General features: G+C 44.0%; 1 protein-coding gene and 1 non-coding gene across 2 annotated transcripts; both read right to left on the bottom strand.

Annotated features, from left to right (window-relative positions):
- Positions 1-104: 104 nt before the first annotated feature.
- Positions 105-191, bottom strand: trnastop-uca (transfer RNA opal suppressor (anticodon UCA)). Its single transcript has one exon. It is a non-coding gene; the product is annotated as a tRNA-Sec (tRNA).
- Positions 192-1,955: 1,764 nt separating this feature from the next.
- On the bottom strand, positions 1,956-7,830 carry LOC142895020 (uncharacterized). Its single transcript, XM_076035744.1, has 6 exons — positions 7,702-7,830; positions 6,594-7,160; positions 4,507-4,731; positions 3,391-3,668; positions 3,112-3,299; positions 1,956-2,256 (listed from the first exon to the last, which is right to left on the bottom strand). The coding sequence occupies exons 2-6, from the start codon at positions 7,144-7,146 to the stop codon at positions 1,956-1,958; spliced, it is 1,545 nt and encodes a 514-aa protein (XP_075891859.1). The 5' UTR covers positions 7,147-7,160; positions 7,702-7,830.
- Between the last annotated feature and the right edge of the window lie 5,457 nt (positions 7,831-13,287).

Here is a 13,287-nt window from a genome sequence, read left to right as displayed (position 1 = left end):
GTGGGAAAATTAACTAGGATGGAATAATGTTTGTTGTTTGTGACGTTTCATCACCCGGAAACAGTAGAATATAATACATTTTTCTAATAATTGTTTCAGTTACACGCCCGAAAGGTGGAATTGAACCACTCTGCCGCTAAGCAGCTACAGGTTTGAAGCCTGCACCCCGGACCACCGAGGCTCATCCGGGCAATTGGAAAGAGCCTGACAACACGATTATATACCAACGTCCAGGTGACTACATTCTGTATCATGGTGCCATCTAATTTTTTTCCGTGACAGTTTTTTACACTGTAGGGAGTATATACAGATACATAACAAACATTTAATTGCAGAACTGAAGCAAAAACATTGCTACTGTAGTACCAAATAAGATAAACTATTATCTGGACTGTTCAGTCTTATGCAAAACAGATACATTGTGATTGGCTGCTTTTGTACAAAAAAAGGTGGAGTCAAGTGTTGCGTTCTCCTGTTAGGCACATTCTTAGTTCACCTCATTTTTCATTCTTGTAACAACAAAGTTACTGTCATGGTAGCCACAGACCAGTGTTGCTGAGCAGACATTTTTTGACTATGTTGCGCCACTGTTTTTCTTGCAGTTACACGTCAGTGTTGACAGACAGCAAGACAATATTGTTTGGCATACAAACAATATTGTAAATTGTAGTAAAAACAACAACATCTTACTTTGTCATTTATACATATCTATGTTGTTGTTGTTTTTTTAAAAAAATACACACTCTTAGTTCTTAAGGAAAAATTGTACCACTGTGAAAAGTTAGCTGAACTTTACACTTTACTAACTACACTGAGTACGCTATAGTGGAGGTCAAAGGTCATTGTGATTGTTTAGTGTTTTGTTAGCAACATTTTGTCTATCTCAATTTGTGCTGTACTGTCTAAAGCGGTCCTAAAAAATTATAACTCACAGTAAAAGGTCACAATCGGACCATATGAGAGGTGAAAACAATTTCTGAGTGAATTCAATTTGTCTCATTAATGTTGCATTCAAACAAATATGTCCAACTGAAAAGTATTATGTCACACCAATTTTAATATGAATAGACCAGATACCAAAAGCAGAGGCTTGGAATTTCAATGATAAGGAAGTGGAGATTTATTAACTCGGTAAGTAAAAAACTAACATGATACAAGCTTGTGTCCTGTTGTCCCTGAAATTCATTTATCAAGACACTTTTTATTTTTTATTTTTTAAAGACTACTTTAAGAATGTACAATACAAAAGGAAAGTAGACTGAATGTGCTTGTCTTGTGTTCCGGTAGTTATCAACATTAGCATCAATTGTTAATGCTTGAGCAATTACTTGTCTGTGATCGAGGTTGTAACAGGATGCAAGTTGACAAGTTTTCCAGATATCCCGCAAACAGGAAAGCCTAAATAAACTTGCTTGGGTTAGGGTTATTTAAGCAACACAGTATCTATACAGTAATGTAAAAACCCACCACCCCAGCCTTTAAACATTTTCAATGATAATTAGTAATACACAATAGAATACATTCACATACAATACATTTTTTAAAACACACATGGCTTTATGGTCTTTCAATACTTGTGTTTGCTAAAGATAAAATGATGTGATACAGGTCAAACTCAGTGGCCCACCCTGACAACCCCCCCCCCCCCCCCCCCCAGATTAGACGCACACACTCAATCCAATCTGGATGAACATGAAATAAAAAACACTTTTAATAGGAGGGACACTTCAAGTATTATTGAGTGAAGGTACTTTGTCCCCACCTGGTTTACATTGGTGTGTTTGGTGTGTACGTGTGCTAAATGCTACTATTTGGTTTACTAACTGGTATGCCACCAATGCTAATTTGAATTGTGCAAAGTCTTTGTCTTTTCATCTTGAGAGAACAGGCAACGTAATATTTGCTCCTTTTAACACAGTAACCCTCAATATTTAATAGGAACTATCAATATTTATTCAATTTCCTTCTGTGAAGTTGTTTGCCATGATCAGTGTCTGAGGCTCTTCCATTGCGTCCTGGGCAGGAGGAGGAGACAGAGTCTGTGTTTCTTCTTGTAATGAAGAGCAGCACATGAACCCGGCGCAGGTTTTAGAGCAGGCCAGGTGACAAGATTGTTTAAGGTCTTCCACGTCGGCTACAGCTGAGGATTGACAAGAGGGGGAGCCCGAGCAGGCGGCAAACTCTGGCTGGATGGTGCAGCAGTTCACCCCGACACTCTGTAGCACCTTAGTGACCCCTGACATCAGATCGGCACACCTGTGGACAAAATGCTGTTGTAATTTGGATGCAAGCCTGACATTAACTGCAAAATATATAAAATCTATATAAATATATAAATACAATAACAACATATATCAAAGTTAAATTCAAGACAGAATAGAAAACAAATGTTTTTCATATTCAAGAATGTACCGTCTATAATACAAGGATTATACACACTGAAAGAGAGTATGATCAGCAGCTCTGATATTGAGTCGTTATGCTAAACTTAAGACCCCTCTATGAATTGTTCCACTGCCATTTTGGATTTGTCACCATATTCCAGTTATTCAGAGACAAGAGATCCCCTTATTTACAGGATAAAAGCAGTTTTTCTTCCTTTTTGACCCCACTGTGATGAAGTTGTTGAGGGGCTGAGGTTGGGCTTTGAGGTTTGTCAGACACGCTTTCAAAAATCTACTGAGCTCAAAATATTCATTAATTCATTCAGCTTCTATACCCGCTTATTCCTATTCAGGGTCACAGGGGTCTGCTGGAGCCTATCCCAGCTGTCTTAGGGCGAAGGCAGGGTGACACCCTGGACAAGTCGCCAGTTCATCGCAGGGCCGAGCTCAAAATATGCATAACAAAAACGTATTAAAGCAAAGGAAGAACTTAATTGTAACGTGTCCAAAAACAGAAAAAAAAATCACAAGTGGCGATGTGCAGTCAGTGCAGATGAACAAGTGACTAGTGGTCCCTGCCCATATCTGTGGCCCAATTAACCTGCGATTGTCCAAATAATGCTAAACAAATACAAAAATTTCCACAACCAAAATAATCCAAATAAAGCCAAGAAAGACATTTTAGATTTAGAGATCATATAAAATAAAGCTATTCATGTCTCCTCACCTGTGAGCTGCAAACTCAGCGTGGCAGTGCACGTGGACGGACGCCACCATCACGGACTCGCTCAGCTGCCAGATGTGGAGGTCGTGCACGGCCTGCACCCCGGGAACGCTCCGGATCCTCTGGCCGAGGTCAGACACGCAGACGCAGGGGGGCGTGGCCTGCAGCAGCAGCAGCCCGTACCTGCGCACCTGGAGGGAGCGGCCGGTTACACAGCTGCTGCGATCAAAGCAACGGAGGCGTTTTTTTTGTTTTATTTTTGATCATTATGTTCAGCCTGACCTGCAGCATCGCCACTGCTGTGAGCATGATCACAGCCAGCAATGAGAGGGTAGGATCCTGGAGCAGCAGGAAGGCGCAGGCTCCGGAGCTGTGCTGACACTTGGTGCCGACTGTCAGCATGACCAGGCTGTGGGCCAGAGCCAGGAGGGCACTGCCGAGGGTTTGCAGGATGAGAGCCAGAGACAGGAGATACTGTGGCCACTGGCGGTCTGGACTCGCTCCGTCTGGGGGATGTAATGAGTTGCCTGGTTGGGAGGTACTGGGCGAAGCGCGACCGCCTGAGGGAGAAGACGCGGCGGAAAAGGAATTGTTTGATTTTAATTTGTCCGTGTTGTCAAGCAGCCTTCAGTTATCTTTTTATTTTGAACTTGTTTTCTCTGTAGATTTAAAGGTCCATTACTGTGCAAAATTCTCATTGCAATTTTTTTGATACCAACAGCGTGCATCACTAGCCTGCCCAGATAGACTCCCTAGATATGACACGGTCAATCTTTAGCTTCATTTGCTAACTCTGATCTTCAGTGATTGTGTGATAAGCAGTGTTATTGGGATAATTAAATAATTACTTCATAATAATTGTTTCATATGTAATCAATTCATTCATTCATTCATCTTCTATACCCGCTTATTCCTATTCAGGGTCACGAGGGTCTGCTGGAGCCTATCCCAGCTGTCTTAGGGCGAAGGCAGGGTGACACCCTGGACAAGTCAAGTAATCAATTGCTTTACTAAGTGATCTACCGGTAGTTACATTACTCCATTTCTCAAAAAGTGGTTTAATTCAAGTGGTGGATTACTTAGTAATAGACCACTCGTTAACACTGGTGATAAAACACACAGTTCTAGAGTCTCGCTCTTTTGGTGACATAATCAATAATATCTTGGTGATAAACCATGAGTTTGACCCACCCGCAGAGACCACCTTATTTTTCCCTCTTCTAAAACAAGTTCTGCCAATAAAATCTTAAAGGTATTTTTAATTATTAATTCTATCAAGGTGTTTCACTGAAGGGTCTAGGTTGTGCGTGGTCTATAATTTTGCAACTATGGCGACCTGTGACAACGACGCCTCTGGAAAAGTCTGTCATTTCTTTTGAACGACTGTCAAAGGCATACCGCTGCTTCCCGCTTCACTCTCTCTGCTCTCCTCCGGAGCCTTGCCGTCCTGGTTCTCTCCAGCATGTGACGTGGGGTTTTCGGGGTCAGTGTCAGTGATGCCCGAGGCTCCTGGGTTGCAGAGGACAAGGGCCCCATTGTGAGGCGCGTCGTTCGCCGCAAGTTGGTCCTGAGCAAAGTTGCGCTGGTCTTCCTTAGCCGAGTCGGTCTGGCCGTCGGCTTGTCCTTCAGCCGGGAAGATGGGAGTGGACCAGAAGAATGAATAACAATCACACACATTGTTGCAGCAAAGGCGCACACAGCTGAGTATACATACGGAGGGGAACTTCAAAGTGAAAATGTTCAGCGTGATATGGTCACCTGAGGATAGTTGTTTAAGTTGTCAGAAAATATGTCAATATCTCTATTTTTTTTTAAATTGTAAATTAACTTTGACCTTTGACCTTGGCTAGTGAAATTTGCACAACCATGTCAGGCTATGTCTGTGTCTGATTTTATTCTATTTATCTTAATCTAAATTGAATGTTATGTCAGTTCATCTATCTATCTATCTATCTATCTATCTATCTATCTATCTATCTATCTACCTACAAACCTATCTATCTATCTATCTATCTATCTAATAGATCTATCTATCTATCTATCTACCCTATCTACCTACAAACCTATCTATCTATCTATCTATCTATCTATCTATCTATCTATGGTTATATCAGTCCCTCCAGAAAAACGCGATTATGCGATCGCATAATTCCTCGCCTAATCAGTCAAAGTCTGCGTAATCATGCGGGGGGTCGCATTTTTCCAAAGACGCCGCACTTTCGCTGCATAAATCTCAGATTTCTGCGCAAATTGTGCGAGGTTTGCATCATTTTATAATCCCCGCATTTTTTGTGTTTACTTCACTCAAGCGCAACCATTTTCCTCCCGTTCCTTTGAGAACGTTATTAAAAAAGCGAAGAAGAAGACGAAGAAAAACAAGACAAAGAAGAAAAACAAGACGAAGAAGAAAAACAACAACCAATCAAAACCTTGGTCTTCCTTTACCACAACCAACGAGTCCACAGTGGAGCATTTGAGAGGGAGGAGATGGCAGGGCTGGGGGAGGAAGAGGTGGTGGTGGAAGAGGAGGTAGACGAGGTGGGGGAGGAAGAGGTGGTGGTGGAAGAGGAGGTAGACGAGGTGGGGGAGGAAGAGGTGGTGGTGGAAGAGGAGATGGGCATTGAGGGAGAGGGGAAGGAGGACAGGGTGGTGAAGAATTGGCTAGTGTTAGAGGTTAAGAGGTGAACATTGTAATTTTGTTGGAAGATTGCACTTTTGGTACAGTCGCAAGTACTGTATATCAGTTCCACTTTGCAATAAGAGTTTACACTTTGTTCAGGTATGCACTGACTTCAGCAGAGGTTTTGCTACCTCTTTGAAATACAAAGTACATTTTATTTTATTGTTTCAATTTATTGTTTGCCCCATTGTTTTGTAAGTATGAGACATCTCTAAGGTCTGAAATAAAAGAAGAGAACTTGTTTATTCTCAGCCCTTTCTGTGATTTAGTATTCTTTATAATCATAGGAGGACATTAGATATGACTCTTTACATTAAGGTAGTAGTAGCTGGTAAGAATGGTGTTGGAGAGCCACTTTTTTTAAATTGGTTTTCATCAAACCACACTTCTTGAAGTTCCCTGCAATTTTGGCCATTTTCTGCAATTTTTGCAAGTTCCCGCAATTTTTGCAAATTTATGCAATTTCATCGCATAAAATTGCATTTTTTTTTTGAAAACGTGCCGCATAATCAAGGATTTTTGCCCGCAACAATCACAAAAGATCCCCACATTTTATATATATATATACATATATATATATATATATATATATATATATGTATATATATATATAACTAGTATATACAAAGTATACGTGCAAAAGATTTGCATAATCCGAAGTCCTTGCACTGTGACTGTTTGTTGTGGAGTATTTGTGCGATGACTGACAGCAGTTTCGCCAAACGCCTCGTGAGAAAACAATGCGTTGACGTGCGACACTTCACGCACACGTTACCTTTGCGGCGTACATGGAGGGTAGATTTACCTTTGGGAGTCTGCTCCCTCTCCCAGCTCCACCAGAGCACCAGCATCTTATGGAACAGACTGCCGCCGCTGACCGCCGCGAGCAGCAGGTGGTGTCGTACTGGCTTCGGTCCCAGGAAAAGGCCGATGATTTCCAGGAGGCCCGAGACGCAGAGCGAGGCCAGGAAGAGGGCTGCGAGGAAGCCCCCCACCACCTGAATCCTACAGCCGCTGTAGGACAGACCACAGCCGAGGGGCGGGGGAGGGGTCTCAGCAGGACCTGGGTCTCCCGAGGCCGTCCCGGCGAGAGGCTCCGCTGGCGATATGGCAGGTGGGCCGACCGGAGCGGGTGCCGAGGAGGGCGGGGCCTGAGGTGGAGGTGCAGGGGAGGCGGGGGGAGGCGCTGCGTGGCCATGCCGATGCGTCAAAGCCTGGTGCACCAAGAACATGAGGATGTAGAAGGTGTGGAAGCTGTCCATCAGGAGGATGAGCGAGTGGCACAGCTGGCTGACGGCCACCTCGCACGCCAGCAGCAGGACGGTCACTCCCAGAATGCACCACCGCTGCGCGCCCATGGCTGCAAGTGAGACTGTAGAAAGCACAAGAGACTGTGCTTTCAGCAACTAAAACAAACATTTTACATTTCGCATGTAACTTCAGAGCTTGTAAGATGATTGTTCTTCTTGTGGTTTGCTTAGACAAATGTATTCATACAGGACATTTCAGAAAGGTGATGTAAACACTTTTTTAAAAAAAGATAACGGGAGGTATATGAGGCAAATATGAACGTGTATGTATAATATGAAACTTGCAAGGATGAGCAAACCAGTGCACTTCAGTGGAGGTAAGGTATGGTAGAAACAGGAAATTGCACATAGTTCACTAATGTGAATTGATTCCTGAACATCCTGGACTGCCCTGCACCTTCTTCTGAGTTGCACTGCTTAAACCAGACCAGATTACCACACAGCCACTGCAGTGATGTGACTGAATGAAGAAACACAAAGTGCAGCCACGATCACCGTCAATTGTGCCTAAAGCAGCAACTCTATGCAAACACCACATAAGTAGCAGCACACTCTCCCAAATAAGATGCAACAGGCGTGGAGTGCTTCGGTGTGCTGGCCTACCTCAGAGAAGCTGATCCTCGTCCAGGCAAACGCAAGTCGGGCCGCGATCCGTCGCACTGAGATTGAGAAGAATTTTACTTCTTGCCCTGAGCGGCTGTCCCTCTCTCTGTCCAACCTCACTCCTCCTCCGCTCTAATCGCTGTCATGTGAGGGGTGGGGAGGGTAGTGGGTCCAGGGGGAGGTGTCTTTGCTGAAACATCACAGAGCCTGTGCACCCTTCACGTACTCTCACTGCGCACAGCGAGGGTTGCATATTGAATACAATGGAAAATTGTGCCTCCTGTTGAGTGCATGAAGAAATTAATCTCGGTTTATGCTCGTGTGGCCACAAAATTACCAAAAGATACATGCATACATTCATTTTTGCTGGTGATGTTTCAGCAGGGCTCAATTAGTTTATGTAATATAATGAACCAACCTGATGCAAGCACAAGTCTCACTGTTGCATGTGCAAATGTCAAGCTTTGTTTTTTTTTAAGCCCCTGCTGAGTCCAAAGGCTGTTTTCGGTGGGTGCACTGCAGATTCTCTGAACAGCTGTCAAGGTCGGTAAACATTCATCTGTCTATATGACGCATTAGTGAACAGTGGTTCTCAAACTTTCTCTGTTATGCCCCCCTTCAAAGGAAGAAAAAAAAATAATTTTAATCCCTCCCACCCTGACAAAATAGGCTGATTTCAACTGTCTTTCATTCCATCGATAAGTTGTGTTTCAAGATCATCTGAAATGCTGCAGATACGTCTTGCATAGTTGAAACCACATCTGAGCTGAAAGGAGTTTGAGCTCCTCTGCTATCGTGTGTGGTTTCTTGCACTGTGCATTTCTTTGTGTGACTTTGTGTGACAGCAAAAGTGCTTTGCTGTTCACTGATGAAGGTTTTTACAAATTGCTATATTCCTGCTGGAGGTATTCGCCGAGTTTTCTCTCGAAAAAACTTGTTAAGGTGACTGGGGTGTCATCTCCAAGTGTCTTTTTGGTTTGTTGCGTCTCACAGTGTCAGCTGCCAGAGTTTTCACGATCCGACACGATCACCGTGAACCCAAGAGCAAGATAGGATTCGTCACATTTTCTGATTTTGCTTTTTGGCTGATTACTGCGAGCTTTTTTTGGCATCACCTGTTTTTCTTTTCGACTGAGTCACGTATTTGTCCATCCTGTATCCTGTATCCTGAACCCTGTTTTTAATTAGCTACACTCTGACTAAATACTTTTAGTTAATTGTTCCGTCGTGGAAAACGGTCCAACGTCAAAACATCAGTCCCACCAACCCTCACCCTACCCTGTGTTTCGCGCCTGCCACCCACTTTGAGAAACACTGCGTTAGGGGAAGGCTGCCAAATGCAGAAACCTTTAAAAAAAAAAAAATGTTCGCAGTTTTTCATGGACAAACAAATTACAAACATAGATGTCTACCGGCACCACATCTTGCCCAAGGCTCTTCAACAAAAATGAATTTAAATATTTTCAAATAGAATGATTTAATTAATTATTTCAGTGTTTTGACATTTAAACAATATTTAAATGATCAGATACAGAACAGTAAACAGAAAAGTAGTCAGACAGGAACCTTTATCATATTGATCAAAATTCAAGTTGATGTTTTGAGACTGTTATAAAGTAGTCATAACAATTCTAAGATGAATTAGTGAAAGGTTTGTGAAACCTTCCACAAATTCTACAAAAGGAAATTCCACAGAAGGTCTGAGTGAAGTTTTTGCATGCTTGTAACTCTAGCTGTAATTATTCAATGCAAAATTGGGGTTAACATGATTTGAAAATATTCCCTTTAATACGAGAATGAGAACAATTGACATTCCCAAGGGTCAATCAATGCACGCTATGCTAAATTATTATCACTGAGCCTCAAAGGTAATTTTGAATCTTTTACTCCTTCATGACTGTCAACCTCTAGAGAAGATGCTGGCGTTTCAGCTGTTCAACCGCCCAGTCTTGTATTTACAGCATGAGCTCGTTCAAGCGAGGTGGTGGTGTGACCTCCCCCCATCTGCGAGGCTCATGGCCCCACAGATTACATGGTGGCCCCGTCAGACCGTGCTGTGGTGTGCCACTGGTGCAGAGGTTAGTTGCACTCCACTGGACTGCAAACCAACATCCCAGATCGGTGCTGACACTGTGGATAAATCCCCTCTGTTCTGCCGACATGCCATCAAGCTCCTGAGGAACGACTAAGCCCGAGGATAGAGCCCCGAGGGTAAGTATTCACTATCCCCTGATTGAGGGAGGGAGGATAACTGAGGGGGATAGTTGTAATTTCATTGAAAAAGCACATTACGGTGGTCTGAGCCCCAGAACTTCTGTAGATTTTCCTTAACAGTATTAAGATATTATGTAGAGTTGCAAGAAAGCTTGATTTCTTGCAGATCCATCTTGAAAATCTCCAGTCGGAATTCTTTTCAGCGCACCACAGTATAACTGGAAGGTGCAGTTAGTGTACCATGGATGAGTGCAAACAGGAACTTACTATAAGATCCTTAACAAACAGACTGAACACACCTAAACATAGGTGAGAAAATCCAGGAATTTGAAAGCTGAACTCCAAACGTACTTGCAGGATGCTGTGTACTACCCGGTAATAAGTGGTTTCATGATTTTCAAATTTTCGGGAAACTTCATCAGAAAACAAAACAAACAAGAGTGACAGCAACAAAAAAACATCCCAACCAAAGTGAGGGTGTGAACAGGAGGTCGGACAGGGTTTGAGTCCGGAGTGGGAACCGAAATTCTCCTCTGAAGACATTCCAGAGTGCACTAATCCAGCCCCACCTGCTAAAGCTTCAGTTAACAAGGACATTGTTCAAAGAAGACATCCATACTGTAAGTTTCTTATCTCACAATGAGGCCGAACAGCCTGGCGGCCAATTCCCCTCCTCACATGGAAGCAACATTTGAGCATGTGATTGTCCACCTCAGGCTGAAGAGCTGCTGAATGTACAGACATCTCTCTGTGGGGTCGTCTGTCTCGTCTCTCTGCGTGCTTGTATGTCATTATAGAATAACTTGTGTTTGTACAGTAAATCTACTTCCGAGTCGAGTCCATGTTTAAGTCACTGGCTCAGGATTTTTATTGGTATGGGCAGAAGTGCAGGAACATAGAACGTGTTTTCCTCCTGCTCCATCAAAGTTAACTTTACTTCACAAAGGAGGAATTTTTGGGCTCATTTATATGTGAGCTCAGAGAAATATGTTCATACTGCTGCATATCTCAGCACAGTCAAAAAGGTGTACCTGCATATAAAGTTTTAATTACCTCTCTGCACGTCAGATTTGCCTATTTTGATGTAAAGTGTTGTTTAGTGGCTTTTGCTGTTCAACGTAGTTATCCTTGTAAAACAAAGTGTGAAAAAAAAGCATGTGATCCATTTAAAAAAAAGAAAGAAAAAAAAAGAGGTCCTTACATAAGAATTTGCAAGTTGCCGTTTATGCAGCTGATTTTATTACAATGCTGCATCCACATCAGTTTGATTTGAGTTTAAAGTGCTGATGGACATACATCACTTTAAATGACATGCAGATGCAGAGCTGGTGATGGGTTTTCTGAAGAACCGCCACATCACCGTGGTGGAGTGGTTTTTAGTCCCTTTAGATCCTGGGAGCTATGTTGTTGGGAGAATTTTGCTGCTGGTAGGGTCTCCCAAGGCAAACATCCCCATAAACATAAGAACAAGGACCCAGTGTTCCAAGCCCTGTCACTGGGGCCCCGCTCCAAAACTAGGCCTGGGGTTGGGCTCAAGCTAGTGAGTGCCGGCCTGAAGTGGAGAAATGGGTCTGCCTTCCGGTGTGGGCTCACCACCCACAGGAGGAACCGTACTAAGGCAAGCACCTTTGCAGCCTGATCCCTGGTTATGGAAACTGGCTTTTGGGACATGCAATGTCACCTCTCTGGCAGGGTAGGAGCTGCAACTGGTGGAAAGGGTTGAGCGATAACAGCTAGATATTGTCAGCTCTGGTACCTGAATCTTTCACAGGGTTTTTGGAGTCTTTGCTATGCTGGAGTTACATATGGGGTGAGGCTGAAGGCGGGTGTGGGCTTTTTAATAGCTCCTTGACTCTCCACCTCTGTGCTGGGGTTCAAATGGGTGGACGAAAGGGTTGCATGCCTGACCCTTTAGGTTGAGCCATCGGGTCCTGACTGCTGTCAGGGCATATGCAACACACAACAGTTCAGAAAACCCATCCTTTTTAGAGTCCTTGGGGCAGACACTGGATAGTGTCCTGACTGGGGACTCCACAGTCCTCATGGGGGAATTTCATGCCCATGTGAGCAATGACAGCGTGATCTGGAGGGGCGTGACTTGGAGGAATGGCCTGCCCAATCTAAACCTGAGTGGTGTTCAGTTATTGAACTTTTGTGTGAGTTACAGCCTGTCCATGACATCATTTTCCAACAACTGGCAGTCCGTCAGTGCTCCTGGCACCAGGACGGCCAAGGATGAAGGTTGATGATCGATTTTGCAATCATGTTATTGGACATTGGGCTGTATGTACTGGACACTTGGTTCTACCTGGTGGTGAGTTGGATCAGGGTTGTGGGGAAGGAGGATACCAATACCACGCAGACCTGGCAGACCTAAATGAGTAGTGGCGGTCTGATGGGAAGACGAACCTGCCAGTACCACGCAGCTCTTTAACTCTACCTTTGGCAGAGCTTCAACTGTAATTCGATGGCACTGGGGGATACAGGATCTTAATGGGCCTTGTTCCACACCGCCATTGTTGAGGCTGCTGTTGCTAACTTCGGCGATAAGGTTTCTGGGGCTGGTCCGGGACACAACCCTTGTACGCAGCGGTGGTCAGGGGAGCCGTCAAGCTGAAGGGCACACTTGTATTGTAGAACTCTGGGGACTACTCAAAGCTACCAAAGGGCAAAGTGTTTCACAACAGTAGAAGTCAATGAGCCAAAAACTTGGGTGTGGGAGGGGTTTGGTGAAGTCATGTAAAATTACCTTCGATTTGGTCCAAGGAGATTCTTGCAAACTGTCGAGTGCCTCAGGGCAGGGAGGTGGCAACTTCCTCACAGCATATATCGTGTGAGGGGTGGTGGTAGATAACCTCAACTGAGGATATGGTTTGGTGGTATAAGGAATACTTTGGAGCCCTCCTCAATCCCACCACCATGTATACTGTGCTGGAAGGATGAGGGAGCATCTAATCTCTGGGGTAGAAGTCACAGAGGGCAGTTAAACAACTCTGTGGCGGTGGAGCCCTGGGGGTGGATCCAATCCATCCTAGTGGCTCTGGATGTTGTAAGGTTGTCCTAGTTGACACGTCTTAGCAACATTGCGTGACCATCAGTGGAATGGCAGACAGGGGTGGTGTTTCCATCGTGTCTACTCCAGGTTGCTGGGGAGGAAGGCTCGGTCAGTTGCTGAACAGACTGCAAAAACAGGAGAAAGTCCAAGGCACTCTCATAGAAAAGTTAAAAAGTCTTTATTTTAGCGGCTTGGTTACATTCAAAACCATCAAAAACTCTTATGTGTTTTGGCAATCAAGTCTTCCTCAGAGAGGTTCTCTCTGGGGCTTTTCTGACTTTTACTCTTCTTGTTTTTTCCCCCATCCAAAGAGCACC

Source organism: Nelusetta ayraudi, unplaced genomic scaffold, assembly GCF_046127955.1.
Source record: "Nelusetta ayraudi isolate G7.1 ecotype Tasmania unplaced genomic scaffold, CSIRO-AGI_Nayr_v1 ptg000048l, whole genome shotgun sequence".
Classification (NCBI taxonomy): domain Eukaryota; kingdom Metazoa; phylum Chordata; class Actinopteri; order Tetraodontiformes; family Monacanthidae; genus Nelusetta; species Nelusetta ayraudi.
Note: the sequence above shows the minus strand (reverse complement) of the source record. Positions and strands in the feature narration are given on the sequence as shown.